The 16,059-nt window shown below is 40.9% G+C and overlaps 1 protein-coding gene across 4 annotated transcripts in view; it reads right to left on the bottom strand.

The window, feature by feature from the left end:
* SGK3 (serum/glucocorticoid regulated kinase family member 3) overlaps positions 1-16,059 on the bottom strand; it is a 449,614-nt gene that overhangs the window by 54,751 nt on the left and 378,804 nt on the right. For all 4 annotated transcript variants that reach the window (XM_069220281.1, XM_069220279.1, XM_069220282.1 and 1 more), the window contains one exon: positions 4,261-4,416. In XM_069220281.1, the coding sequence (XP_069076382.1) occupies positions 4,261-4,416 (156 nt within the window). The remainder of the gene's footprint in view (positions 1-4,260; positions 4,417-16,059) is intronic.

The raw sequence follows: 16,059 nt of genomic DNA, 5'->3' as shown, positions 1-16,059 counted from the left end.
TGAACAAAATGAAAGAAGTGTTTAACGAGAAGTTGGGTAAGATAAAGGGTTATGCTTACAGAATTGTGCTAGAGAAAGGAAGGTACAATCCCAGTTAAGCACAATTTGAGGAGAGTACCTAGTCGTCAGGAGTGAAGTCAAAAAATTGTTAAATGACATACATAAGGAGGGTCATAGAGCCGGTCGAGGCTTCTAAATGGGTCTCCCCTGTGGTTATACCAAAAAAAGAATCATGGCAAGATTAGGTTCTGTGTGGATCTTTGCAGTTTGGGCTATACTAGGCTGCAAGCATTCTCCAACGTATTATGGCTGATGTGTTCAGAAGGATGGAAACGTTAAGTATTTGCAGGATGATTTTCTCGTATTTGGAGAAACCACAAAATATCACAACAATGTCTTGAGGGCTGTGTTAGCAAGACTGATGGAGGCGGGCCTCACGTTGAGGAGGGACAAATGCAGGTTCCTGGTAGAAGAAATTGAATATTTTGGTTATACTAACTCAGGGAGGGGTGTCAGGTCCAAGGTTGATTTGTTGAAAGCGATCAGTTCTGCAGCCGTGCCTTGTGACAAAGATCAATTAAGAAATTAAGGTAATTCATGGGTTTGATCGAATACTACGCTAAATTTGCAAACATTTTTGCAAGCAGGCCTGGGTAAATGAGGATGTTGTTGCAGAAGGGGTGCAAGTTTAGGGCATCTGACATGGTGAAGAAGGATGTATGTGAAGGTATCCTGCCACCGTTTGACACTCAGCTCGAAACAGTGGATACAAGCGTGCGTGGGAGCAGTTCTTTCCCAGGTTCATGATGCTATAGAAAAGATGATGGCATTTGCCTCACGCTCTCTAACGGAAAGCAAACATAACTATTTCTTTATAGAGCATGAGGCCTTGGCGACAGCTTGGTGATTTGAACATTTTAGGACTTTTTGTGGGGTGAGTTTTTGCATTTGTACGGACCACAATCTCTTAGTCAAGGTTTTGAGTCTAGGTGGAGCTGGGAAGGGATCACCTAGGATAGCTAGATTAGCTTCTAGGTTTCAAGAGTATTAGTTCTGGGTTACACACATACCAGGGTGGAAAAATGCACAGGCAGACTGTCTCTCACGAATGTCCTTGAAATAGGAAGAGGGGAATAGGCATAGTATCACAGAACAGGAGGAAGCAGTGGCTTCGGTGTGTGATATTGAACAGTGTGTTGCTTGCTCGTTCATGGTTGATGAGTGGCAAAGGTGTATGGATCAAGTTCTTGTCCTTAAAAAGGTTGAACAAATGTTAGTGAGTGGAGGACGAAGGGAGATTAGAGTAGCCCCTTCAGTTACGCCATTTGCGAAGATCCTGGATGAACTGACTTTGACAGACAGAGGTTGTAGTGAGAACTAAAAAATGTGTGCCACCCAAAGGGTTGAAGGAAAAAATAATCAAGATAGCCCACCAAGGGCAATTGGGGCAAACCATGACAAAGAAAATGGCGAGGGAGAATTTTTGGTGGCTTCGTATGGATGAGCAAATCGCTTCTTGGGTGGTGAATTGCAAAGCGTGTAAAGAGTAAGAAAACACTGATGATGGGTCTCCAGGCACTACAGGGGCACATTGAGCACCTTGGCATACAATGGAGTACTGTGTGCTTGAACTTCATTGGGCCCCTGCAAGTAGGGAAAGGCAGTTTGAAGAATGCTATGGTCTTGGCAGATGTAGATTCCAAATGGTTAGTAGTAACATTCATGCCTGATGTGACCACCAGAAGGACAATTGAGATTTTGAAGAGTGTGTTGTTGGAGGAAGGATTGACTCGGATTTTGATCACAGATAATTAAACACAACTGGTATCACATGCAATAAAATTCTTTCTGGAAATGTCTGGCATAACACACCATCGTACTGCACTATACAATCCCCAGACCAATAGCATGGTAGAAAGTGCCAACTGCTTAGTGAAGGGTGCTATATCCATGGCCATTCTAAGCTGGAGTGTTGTCGAGGTGTTGGTGAACGATATGGTCTGGGCTCATCGCACCACGGCTCATTGTGTGACTAATGTGTCACCCATTGGAGAAAATGCAAGGTAGAAAACCGGGTACCAAGTTGACCCTGGCGTGGCTCACAAATACTTATCACAAGATAGATGCTTGGAAGAACTCTGTTGTTAATGGTAAAGGGTTGAAAGGAGATGACTGCATGGGAGAGTGTGCAAGGGATTGACAAAATGTTGGGGTCCATTCAAGATTAAGAAAGTGTTTGACAGGTATGTAGTATTGGAAAATGGCAACAAGTGTAACAAACGTAAAGTAGCACTGTACCAGAGGAGGAGATGCTGACAAAAATACAGTTAAGAGTGAAAACATGGAGGCTCGAGGGAGTCTAAATGGTTTTGTGTTGATGAGTGATAAAGAGTTAGTGAGCAATAGGGATGTGGCCGCAAAAGGCCACATTAAGTGTGGGGGAGGAAATGCTTGTGGGCCAGGTCTCCACTGTTCCTTTCCTCCCTTAAAGTTAAGAGAAAGTTGCTCCACTAGAAACCATTGATCTCCTTGTTATTTGGAGGATTATGTACAAATGGTGCAGCGATGATGTACCATCTTTCTGAGTTTTCTTTTTCTGTGCAACTTCTTTGCCTGTTGAAGATTTATGTACAACCATATTAATCTCAAGATTGATGTTTTTATCAATTTTATTTTAGGTTTTAATATATTATTTTGGGTAGAAGAGAGAGTGATGTGTAGGGATGTGTGTTTAATATTTTTAATATTATAAGAATGCTTGGAATGTATACGCCAGGATAGTTCTTTGGAATCCTGGCATTGTGCTGGTTCGATCTAGGTCAGTTACCCAGTTGCTGGCGAAGGGAGGATCACGCTTGTTCCGGTGTCCTGAAATAAATAGTTTTACCACTTATAATACTGTGTGGTTTCACCTTCAACATAGTTCCTACCTGAACAAGCTACTGTTAATTAGTGAGGTAGGATGTGAACACTAGTAGGGTTATGCCAATGAAGCCCATGTAGAGTTTTCAGGGTGTGGATCATAGCTAGATGGTTAACAGTATTGAAAGCCGTGGAGAAGTCCAGGAGGACCATGAGGCATGGGTGATTTTAGTTGCTTAGGAAGAGGGTATCTTCAACTACACAAAAACATGCCTGTTAAAAAACTTTCTGTGGTCTGAACCTCGATTTATAGTCTTAGAGTAGGATATGTCTGCTGGTATGCACCTGTAGCTGGGTTTTTATTGCCTTCATTATGGTTTTTCTAATGAATAGGATGTAGGTTTTAGGACAGAAGTTGGCATAGGCAGCTGAATCTAGTGTCCCAGGGGAGGGATCTATCCAATCTTGAGGCTGTTGAGGAAGGTGCCTTAGGTTAGAGAGATATTGACAATGTGGAGGAGATGTGTGAGGGATTCTCCTTGCAGCAGCTTAATGATGGAGGAGACAAGCACATCATCTTTCTTGGAGGTGCCTTTGCTTTAAGTGAGTTTAGAATGTTGGATAGGTCTTTGTGGGAGATGGTGCTGAAGGATGACCAGATAGCTGTGTGGCAGATGTGTGTAAATACCAGTGTGGATGATGATAATTAATTGGTAATGTTAGATCTGACTTTGTCGATTTTCTCAATGAAGAATAGGATGATAGCATTGCTGCGAAATGTATGCATATGGAATCATAGCCATAATTCTCTATTTTTATTTGTGAATATTAAAAAATACTAACTTCAAATAAATGTTGGTCTCGGCCAAATCCAATAACATTTCATTATGAAAGTTACAATGGATTCAGAGGGTTTAAATATATGGTACAGTAAGGGCCTGATCAATGCTTCTTATTCAACTGACAATGTAGCTGTATCCATCTGGATCTTTTTGCCAGTGCCCAATGTCTAGAGATATCAATGCTGTACCAATGCCTGTCTGCCCCATCACATCAGGCAGTGTGAACCAAAGTATGCAGCACATAGTTCTAACTACAGTGTTTGCCAACATATCTCTTTCCAATTAAGTTTCAAAGGTTATTACTGCAACAATGTATCTGTCAATTTTTTAAAAAGAGGCACTGTTCAACATTTTTACTTTGTGAAAGCATGAAGCAATGAACTGTGGTTACAACAACATTTCTGATTCCACCATTAGTCATTTCCCGATGTACTGCAAATGTGGCATAAAGCTAACATAATATTATACTTAGAACATAATGAAACTGAAGTAACACATTTCCTGATAAAAAAGATGATAAATGCAAGCACTTTTTTTTAAACAAGACATTACGTACAAAATCTTGCTTTGCGCCAAGCCGTTTTTTCCTGTCTTTCTCCAATAACTCTTCCAAAATGGACCAAGCAGTAAGGCTGGCTCCAGGTCTCAAAGGTAGACCCTTGTGAAGAATGTTATCATACATTTCAGCTGTGTTGCGGCTGTAAAAAGGAGGCTACACAAAAAAGAATATATTTTTAGCATATTATGCAAATTATACTTTACACAGAGCTTTAATAAATATACCCTTGATTCTTAATGCTATTGCAGATAAATGTCTTATCACAAATATACCAATAGGCCACAGACTGAGTCTTATAGATTTTAAATTCATCCATGACACTACCAGAAACCAAAAACTAGTGAGACCAACGACCATGCCATTTATATGGCTAATCTCTCACTAACCTAATGGAGATGGAGGGGTCATGCCATGAGGCGTTACACTAATGGGGCAATGTGATGTATACCCTCTGTAAGAATACATCTTGGTTCTGCTCTTGGGTTTTATGATCTAAAAACAAAACAGTTATATTTAATGGACTACCTTTGATCCTAGCATAGAGGTATGTTGCTTGGCTGCATCCAAACCCAGCTCTGCTTACGTAATGTTCACCATATGCAAACAAATAGGTAGAATGCTTCTGTGACATGTTGAACACGCAATGCAGATGAAATGATAAATACTTGGTTTTCCATGCTTACATCAACAAATCTCAGGGACTGACCTACTCACAGCAATATAAATCAGGTAATCAAGGATGGCAAAAGTATATTAAGGCATAGGCAATCTTTGATGTTCTGTATGACGATGATGACTGATAAATACAAGGTGTGTTAAAAAGGGTTTTGCCACTGCTGAATATTACTAGCAGAGAAGTTTTGATGATGTGACCTATGGTTCTCTTTTTTCCACGTCAATGGTCTGGATTTAATGTACAAACAAATGTAAATACAGACATGCACACATGCTGTTTGCATGTTTCGTATGCACAAATGTTGTATATCACATTAAACTCTGTCCTATTGGCTTTGCCAATGCTGGAAATAACGGCAAAGCAATACTTTCCATGTAGAATGCATACAGCAGAAAAACAACTGAATATGACAAACAGCACATTTGAGTTTATTTTTCAAATTTAGAACCCCTTGTTCATTCTAAATGAAGGACGTCCTGGAAGATGGAACAATACATCACAAGTTGACAGCGTGAAGTGAAAGATTAATGCTCCTCTGGGTGCAGTCACTCCAAACCCATTCTATGCATATTTTAAAGAATTGGTAAAAATGTCTCATCCAGAAAGCTGTGCTGTTAAACTTGACCTAAAAAAGGAGTGTACCAAATCTAGATAGGCCAATATTATGAAAAGCATTTAGGAGTATTTTGTCAGTCACGGACATACTACTTTGGTGGTCATTTAGAGGCTGTAAACAATTTTGAGAAATGTGTGGAAAGTGGTTATCAGTGCATTTAACCCTATTTTACCAAAATAACAGACTGCATGCTCTGCCTATTAGTACCACAGCAAAATCAAAAAGCTGGTGTTAACTTTCACACAAATATTTGTGGAAAATGAGAAGGAAACAATGGTTGCAGATTAATCTCTGAATTTGCAGTAATACCATGATGACTGGTTGTAGTAATGGTATTGTCGAACATCTGACATTCTGTACCCTGCGACATTAGTGAGGTGGTGCTCACCTTTCCAAAATGCCAATGCAGTACAGCTTCACTGTGCACAATCAGCAGAATGTTGTCCAGAAAGTGTTTTCACTGATTCCCTAAATACTTTGTTCTAATTCTTTAAAGAGGTAAGCTTTTCAAAATTGTCTGATACAACTAACGGCCTTATAACAATGTCCATGATGTCACACAGTAACACCTCCCCACAGCTCCTGACAGCTGATCATTGATAACTGTTGGAAGGGCAGTGGCGATACAAATAAGAGGGATTACAAATGCGACCCTGAAGGACCATTTAGAAATGAGGAATTATCTGAGAAATTAGATATCAGACTCTGGATTCTTCTGTGCATTACACTCTAGGCTCCCCCTTCTTCCTGGGGTAACTAAGTGAGTGCTAACGGGGAGTATGGACTTCGTAGGGGTCAGGAAACAGTAGCATTAAGCAACTTTTACAGTTCAGGGACGAGTAATGTTACATGGTAGTAAGGGTTGTTAAGTTTCCTGAATGCTGTAAAAAAATTGGGTTACAAAATCCTTGTCAGGGTGTACCATGAAAGCCACTAAACAAACCTATGTTTAGCCCTCTTGTACCTTGGCACAAAAACAATCAGGCTTAACTTAGAGATGATAAGTATTTTTTGCAGCACTCAAACAGTAATAAAGTAACAACACAAATCCCAAACCAATGTTTAAAAATAGAGTAAAATGTAATAAATAAAATGACACCAAAACGACCGAAACCAACTAAGTATAACCAAAGTTATGATAGTGTCAAAAAGCACAAAGCACCACTTGTGAGTATCTGGTCAGGCTGGACGTGGTCAAAGTCACAAGTGCAGGCCAACTGCAATGGATCATGGCCAGACACAGGGAACAAGTTTGTCCTGTTGAAGATTTTATCTTAGTCTAAGTCCTTGCGAGGAGCCACCGCTGGAACTTCACACTGGGGCACAATGAGCTTGTTGTAGGCACGCGGAGCAGTCCTGCTGGAGCTTTCCATTGGCAGGAGACGGGACAGACGCTGTTAAGTGTGAACAGCAGGTCACCGACAGAACTTCACATTTGCGGGAGACGCAGTGATCATTGCTGACTTGAGGAGCTCTCTCGCAGTCGTGAAGAACCAAAACTTCTGGATTTTCACCTGTAGCTTGTTTTTGAGTAAGGGGGATACACTCTGATGCCAGCCAAGAGTCCAGGAGCAGGGGGGCACCTTCTGGGGATCGGGACTCTTCCAGCAGAGAACAGCAGCAAGGCTCAGGCAGGTCCAGTTGGGACTGGTCTGCTGAGTGGTTGCAGGAAAGGCCTCTGGAAGCTTGTGTCCTTGTAGCTCAAACAAGAGGTCAACTGACCTCTGGAGTCACTTCTGGAGATACTGATTTCAGGACAAGCAGGTCCAGTCTTCCTTCATCAAACCGCAGGGCAATACTTCTGAATCCACAAGTACATGGGTGTTTTGATGAGAAGTTCTAAAAGTGCCATTCCTATACACACTGCCAGCTTTGTGCCGGGACAATCTCTGGCCCACTCCTAAACTGGTTCTGGCCAGTTCTTCCCCTTTCCCTGACTTTGGCTCCAAACTGTCTAGGGGGACAAAAGGCAAGGATAAACCTGCTGTCAGGTTCCTTTGTGTGTGCTGCAGGCAGGGTCCTTTCAGACATCCTTTCAGGAAGACCAACTCCCTCTACACCCAGGTCCCTTACATCCACATGTCTGGAAGGAATACACAACACACCACAGGAGAGCGGTTCACACTTATGTAACCCTGGACACTGGTAGAAAGACACATTTGGTTTAGGCAGAAAAATACCAACTTTCTAAAAGTGGCAATTCCAGAATACTACCTTACAACTACCTTACACTAAAGAGGATTTTAAATTACAATTCAAATCAGTGGAAGAAGCATTTCTGTATCTCCTAAACTAAAGTTATCACTTATTAAGTGTATAAGGTAAACCAGTGTTACTCTATTGGGAAAAATAGGCGTGCTACAATGAAAAATGACTTTAGGAGGTTTTCACTGTCATCTATGTAATACTTAAATACACGTGTCCTGTTTTTACATAACTTGCACTGTGCCCTTTTAGCCTTTAGGACCTCCCTTAGGGATGACTTATAAATATTAAAAAGGAAGGTTTAGGCCTGGCAAAAGGTTTATTTTACCAAGCTGAAATGGCAGTTTAAAAAGGCACTACAGACTGCAATTGCACACCCTAGTCATTTTTAAGGAGCTAGTTGGTGGCACAACAAGTGCTACAATTGAGTCGGTACACAATTTTTGGTGGGACTCGCTAAAGTGTAAGCAATAAATAAAGACACCATTAAGTTCTGTATTTATCTTGTCTCATTGGCTGCCTTCTGTTTCTAACAAACTGCTGCTTTTTAACAAAGGGATTTTTAAAAACTCCTCTCACTTCGAAAAGTAATGTGAATTTTTTAACAGTCTTATGAAAGGAAAGTGTAGGATGCCATGTATGTAACACAACAAAATGTAAATACATGTAAATGAACTGTACTCATTCACCATTTGGAGAGCAAAGACACAAAGTACTTTTTTGTAATTCTGAAGTGTGATGGAACCAAAGATTTTAAAAGGTTCAAAACAAATCAAGATACTTTATTCGGAGGTGTACAAATGATAACACTTTATCATTTGTGTGCAGTGTAGTTTTATCAGTAAAACTGTATGCCTGGCCAAATGTAGTGGCTATTTCAATGGAAAATATAATTTCTGCAAATGACCCAAACAACGCTTTAGTTACATTAGAAAACAGACTACCTCATGTCATTAAACCTACATGCGCCGCAAACATTTGTTGTTCTAAAAATTGGGACATGGTTCTAAAACGCTTGGACGCCACTGCACTAGTAGCATTTAATTCACAGGCCCTGGGTACATGTAGTACCATTTACTAGGGACGTATAAGTAAATCAAATGTACCAATTTTGGTGTAGACCAATTTTACCATGTTTTCAAAGGGAGAGCACAAGCATTTTACCACTGATTAGCAGAAGTAAAGTTTACAGAATTCTAAAAGCCAATGAAAACAGGTTCAGCAAAGGAAGACAAAATTCTGGGGTGGTCCTGCAGAAAAGGCCAGGCTCAACAAATGGGTACCAGTAGTAGATAATAATGAGCTTTTAGCTTTCAATAGTAGCAGTAAAGGGTAGTCAGGGAAGGTTGCATTAAGGGTTCATAAACAGTTTGTAGGTTAAGGTAATGTTAGCTTTAAAGGGTTGTAAAGGATTGTACGGTTCAAGGAAGGGTATTGCTAAGAGGTAGTACTGATTTGTAGGCTTCAGGCAAGGGTAGCATAAAGCAGTATCAAGGGCATTTTAGGGTTCGGGGAAGAGTAGAATGAAGGGGTGGTAAGGAGTTTCATGGTTCAGGGAAAGGTATTGTTAATGGGTAGTAAGGAGTTTTTAGAAGTCAGGGAAGGGGAGCATTAAGGAGTAGTATTGGTTTGTAAGGTTCAGGAAAGAGTAGCATTTAAGGGTAGAATGGGGTTTTTAGGGTTCAGAGATGGGTAGCATTAGGAAGTAGCAAGGGGGGTTTCTATAGCCTTAAGGGGTGCTAAGTTTTTTTCAGTTCAAGGAACGGTAGTGTTAAGGGGTAGTATGCACTTTTAGGGTTTAGGGAATGGTAACATTAGGAGATAGTTTGGATTTTTTGGTTTTCAGGGATGAGTAACATTAAGGGGTAGTAAGGTTTTAAGGTTTAGGGAGGGGTAGCATTAAGGAGTTGTATGGGGTTTTAGAGTTCAGAAAAAGGTAGCAGTAAGGGATAGTAAGGTTTTTGTAGGGTTCAGGGATGGGAAGCATTAATGGGTAGTGAAGGGGTTTTAGGGTCTGGTAAGTGTAGCGTCAACAATAGTAAAGTTTTTATGGTTCAGGGAAGGCTAGCATTAAACTTCAGCAAGAGGGTTTAGGGGAAGGGTGCACTAAGGGGTAGAATATGTTTTCAGGGTTGAGGAATGGGTTGCAATACAAGATAATAAGGGGTTTGTAGGGTTCAGAGAAAGGTAGCATTAAGGGGTAGCAACAAGTCTGTAGGGAATGATAGCATTTAGGGCCAGTAAGGGTTTTGTTTTAGGATTTGAAGAAAATTAAATATAATGTTAGTAAAATAATTTTTTACAATTAAAATTAACAATTCAACTAAATTTTCGGAACCAAGGAGCTTAAAAAGTCAATTCAGTCCACAAAACATAAAATTAGGAACTTGGAAAAGAAAACCACAATTCAGTCTAGGATTGCAATGCAACTATGAACTTGATGTTGGAAAGAGGTGGTGGCTGGGATTGCAATACAGCAACTCATGGCGCTTGACAGTCCTCCTCTCACCTATGCTGATGCCAGGAAGAATAAACATCATAATTATCTAAATATCTAGGATACACATATCATTACAGTGGCTTGTGTTTGACCTAAATATCAAGCTCTTTTGTAACACAATAGGTAAACAGCTAAGGCACCAGCAACTAGATAAACAAACGTTTACAGCTGTTGGAGGGTTTAAGCACTTTTTATGTGGATGCACATGACCTGCGTCTATTTTAAACATGTATCCGGTCCATCAACATGTGGACAGAGCCCAAGCATCACTCTGCAGTACTCCTATAAGCTCTTTTTTTAAGCAGCACTGTCAAGCTAGACCTAAAAATGGTAGACAGAAAAACTAGGGGTAGTAATACTCGTGGTTCAGTAATCAATACATAAGATACTCTACTTTAATTACTGCTATATTTAAATATACTTTTATAGACCCCTCTAGAAAAGCTTTTCGAAATTTGGTGAAAAGCAGATAATGCAGAGGATTTACAAACTTTCACATATGTGGGATCAGCTGCAGGTAATGGAGTAGGATTCTTAAGGTTTCAATAACTGCCAACAATAATATGTTTAAATCGGGAATTTATGAACTGCAGTAGATGGAATCAGAATGACCTGATGGAATTAACAGTTGAAACTGAAACAGCTACTTATACAGCTAATGACTCATGTGCTTACATGAAGTTGGGGCTCAATCCATTCATAATTTAAATGCGTAACTGAAGTGATAGCAGTCACTTCCACTCTAATGAAAGCATATTTTTAAAACAAGTGTAACCTCCTGGAGATTATTTCAGGAGTAATTTTTGTATTTCTTATTTAATTCTTCTGCTGATATGTATAAACTTGTGTATCAATAAAGATATGTCTCCATCTTTGACTTCTATCAAATCGGGTGAGCTTTTATTAATAATTTTCCCTTTTAAATTACTGAAACTATTAGTTCTCTTACAAATGTCCTTGTTTCGTGACATTACATTGCTTCTATTCACCTGTCAGTTTAACTTCAGTCTGTTAAAGTAAAAGCAACTACTTTCCTCCTGTTTTCAATTTCCTGTTGCCACGCATAACTGTAAACTGTCTACAGTTCTTCCCCCTTACTGATCTGTGGATACCACAACTTTCCTTAGCTCTTTTATAGACAGCAGCCTACTAGATAGCACAGCTGTCTGGTTTGCTAAAGACATCTTGAGTACATTCAGAAAGCTGTCATAGGATTGCATTTTTCCTGTTGCTTGCCTTTGACCTTGCGGTTTGTAGTTCACATTTTCTTGCTTTCCATTCACTGACTTTATTTGTTTTAGGCTGAGCTTGAGTTTGTAGCTTCCCTTGCCCAAACCTTATTTACAGTATCCTTCTGAGTGTTTCCTTTCTGTACACAGGCCTATAAATCTTGTTCTTAATCTCGTCACGTTTACTTGTTTACTTTTCTTTTTCTGACTTCAAAGTGAGAGGATTTATATGTGACAATCTTGCTGTATACTGGGGGTAGGAAAAACATTTTTTTCTAGCACACAACAGCATTTAAATGAACTATATAAGTTTTTCAGAACATATCAGAATAAGGAACACAAATAAAGCACATTTTTTGTCTTTTCTGAAGTGTGTCGGAAACAAATACTATAATATGAGCAAAGCAAGTCATTACACTAGGCCACACAATTTCCCCACATTGTCATCTCTGTGCTGTACAGTTTTATTAGTAAAACCATATGTCTGTGCAAATGTAATGGTCATTTCAGTTGAAAATGTTTTGTCTGTTGTGGCAGTGTGCTACCACACCATTAATACTCCACTTTATGCCACTACATTCTACTCTAATCTGCACTGGTCCACACCTCTGCACTACTTCATACCACCGCACTCTACTGTACACCACTCCACTTTACAAAATTCCACTATACTTTGCACCACTCCACCCTAGGACACTGCACTCTACACCACTTCACACTACACCTCCCTGCTCTACCCTGTACCATTATATGCTATGCCAATGCACTTCTACTCTACAGCCCTGCACTCTTTGCCACTGCACTCTACAACAGTGGTTCCCAACCTTTTGACTCTGTGGATCACCACTTTATAATTTTTAGAACCTGGGGACCCCCACTGAATCATTACTGGACTCCGGGAACCCCTACTGAGTCAACTGAAAGCCAGCCTATGCTACTCTACTCTGCACCACTCTATGCCACTACACTCTAAGCCGCTTGTTTCTACTCTGCACTCTACACCAATGCACTCTATGCCACTTGACTCTACTCTGTGCCACTGCCCTCTGCATCACTCAACTCTAAGCCAATCCACTGTACGCCACTCCACTCTACTATGCACCACTCCAAACTATGCCACTACATTCTACAATTCTGCATTGTATGTTGCTAAATTCAACGCCACTGCACTCTACGCCACTATACTCTGCAACACTCTACTCCAATGCACTCTACACCACTCTACTGTATGTGGTTCCACACTATGGCAGTCCAATACACAACACACTCTGCCTCTGCCACTCCACTTTTTGCTAGTCCACTCTTTGATATTCCACACCACTCTCCTCTACACCACTAACAGTTAGCCATGCCGAACAGCAGCCACGCTGGTGTACAACATGGCTAAACACATTGGCAAAGCAAATAGCGCTTGCAAAGGCAAGACCTATTGGCTTTGCCAATGCTTGTTCTTAGAATGTCATTTTGTCACAAACCAAATCTTGGAAGAATTAAAGGTCCTTGTGCAAACTTTGTGTTTTTAATAGTCCCCAATGTTAGGTATTAGTATTTGATAGTGTTTTTTTTTTTTAATCTGCATTACCTTTTTGCTTTTGTTATTTCTAAAATTTTTGAACAATATTCTTCTTATCTGTTAAAAATAATTCTCTTGTATATCAGTTTGTTTAAAACAGGCCGGCATGGTGGATACACAGAACATCAGTATTATCACACTGCTGCCAGGTGGCCCTATAATGCGATTATATATACAAATGTATGAATAAGGGCACACACAGACACTGTAATTAGAGAACTACATTTTGCATTTAAAAGTGTTTAGTTAATATTCTGCACAGTGTAGCTATTTATAATCAAATGATAAAAGATTGAGTGTAGCAATGGGCAGTTTTTAGGCACTTGAGTTGTTACTAATATTATGTTCAGTGTGGTGGCTGGAACTCCATGCTATTGCTCAGCGTTCCCTTTTAAACGATTAATGTAGACTGATAGAAAACATACTGATGATGGACTTTGACTGAATACAATTCAGGTAATACATGCAGATAATGCAAAATGTTACTTAATGTATAACTAATAGTTTGTGGCTTGTAGTGCTGTAGATTCATATGGTTTGCGTAGTCCTGCTATGTGGTGTTGGGTGCAGACGTTGCATGTTGTTGTTCTTAAAAGCAGGTGTTTCAGTTTTGCAGTGACTTGTGATACCTCCTCGAAATTCCCAATGAATCAGAAGTATCCAGCTCAGATTGTTTTGCCCCAAAGTGTGAGTGAAAGTATGTAGAGTAAAGTGAAGCAGAAGAGCATGTCTACAGGTGCACTGAGAAAGAATTAAGAATGCATGTTTAATAACGAGAAAACATCTGAAACAGAACAGATTCAAGGATGTGGCAGGATGTATGCGAATCTACACCTCTGGAATCTACTAACCATTTGTTTCTGGTAAGTAGCGTTTTCAGTTTCTAGCACGTTTAGCTGTAGAATACATGCTCTGCATAGACTGAAAAGCACTGCTTTTCCGCTAAAGAGTTAATTAGCCAGCAGATGAGGCAGATATTTGGAATTACGTTCTAAGGACTGTTTGCTCGGCATGTGCTTCTCGTCAGGCATTAATGTCGACACAGCAGTGTTTTGTGAATGTGTGTGGTGTAAACCTTGTATCTGCTTTGTAGATGTCTGCAAGCTGTATATTCCCCAAAAAAGGTTATACTGGCTCCTTTTTGGCGAGTAGAATGTGCTGTAGGCATATTGTAAAGTGTATGTTTAGTTCAGGCCTGAATATACTTAACCTTGTTTGTATTGGGCTTGGGAATAGAATTACCTATATGAGGTATGGCAAAGAGTTGTTTTGTGAATGGATTTGATGTTGCTGACGTAATACATTAGTGTCCTTTTTACAGGTAATGTGTGTAATGCTCCCTCTGCAACCAACTGAGGTTGTGGTAAGATTGGTAAGTCAATGGTCTGACTGACATGGAATGGGGATACTACCTTTGGGAGAAACTATGGATTTGTCCTGAGTTTGATGCAGTCTTTATGAACCTTAATGAAAGGTTACCCCAAGTTAAGGTTTGCATTCACTAACTACATAAAGAAGTTATTGCTACTAGGAAGGCTACTTTCAGTGAAAGAAATTGCCTCTGACAAGAATGGTATGTCTTGAAAGAAGTTCCAGGAGTCATGTAAGGACTCTATTAAGGTCCCAGGAATGGACTGGACATGTCCTTGCAGGGAAAAACTGTTTAACACTCTCCATTAATGTTTCACAACTTGCCTGTTGTGCATCTCAGCTTTCAAATATAGTGTAATAGAGGTGTATGCTAGACATGATTTTTGCAAATGTAAATAACAGCAAATGAAGTTTTGAATTGAAGGCTGAAGAGGCTGTTGTTCTCTACAGAGACAATAATGTACATGCTACAATTCTGCACCAATCTTTTGCACTTGGCGTCACAGCAGCTTTGTGTAGTACGCCTATGGGCTTCCTGAAAAATGAATATACACTCTTCAGGAAGTTGAAGGTATCTAAGATCTCTGAAGCCAGATTGCAAGATTTAATATTTTTAAGTCTAAGGGGGTGATTCTGACCTCGGCGGTAAAATGCCCTTACCGCCGGTCATAAGACCGCCATAACACCGCCGCGGCCGCGGTCAACCGCCACGGTCATTCTGACCCACAACGGCCAAACCTCCAAAAATCCGTCCTCCACTGCAGCCCGCCACATCAGCGGGCAGCGATAAACTGGAGATGACCAAACCTCCACCGACACGCCAACAGAAATACGCCCATGCCATTACGACCCACGAATCCACACAGCGGTCATTCAAACGCGGTATTCCATTGGCGCTACACACCGCCGCGGTCAGAATACACACACATCACCAAAACACAGCCACATTGGACAATTTGAAATACACACACCTGATACACATACACACACCACTCCCACACAATCAACCAACTATGAAACACACTCCCACATCACCCACAAACCCCTGCGACCATAATTACTGAGAGAAGGAGAGAGAGACACAGCAGACAATCCATAGCAAGACACACTGAGGCACACTACACCATCACACACACCACATAGTAGCACAAAGCACCACTCACCAACATACTCCTCATCACATACACCACCCCACACCTCACCCACACCACCCCATGGCACCCCAAAGGCACCCACGCTTTTCGGACCAAGAACTCCGGGTCATGGTGGAGGAAATCCTAAGAGTGGAACCCCAGCTCTTCGGCTCGCAGGTGCAGCACACCAGTATAGCCAGGAAGGCGGAGCTATGGCAGCGGATCGTGGACAGGGTCAACGCGGTGGGACAGCATCCCAGGAATAGGGAGGACATCCGCAAAAGATGGAACGACCTACGGGGGAAGGTCCGATCGATGGTCTCCAGGCACAACATCGCGGTCCAGAAGACTGGCGGCGGACCCCCACCCACCCCTCCCGAATTTACATCGTGGGAGCAAGAGGTCTTGACCATCCTGCATCCTCAGGGCCTCGCTGGAGTAGCCGGAGGAATGGACTCTGGTAAGTCCCATCTCAACTACTATATCCCCCCCA

Source organism: Pleurodeles waltl, chromosome 2_2 (assembly GCF_031143425.1).
Source record: "Pleurodeles waltl isolate 20211129_DDA chromosome 2_2, aPleWal1.hap1.20221129, whole genome shotgun sequence".
NCBI lineage: Eukaryota > Metazoa > Chordata > Amphibia > Caudata > Salamandridae > Pleurodeles > Pleurodeles waltl.
Note: the sequence above shows the minus strand (reverse complement) of the source record. Positions and strands in the feature narration are given on the sequence as shown.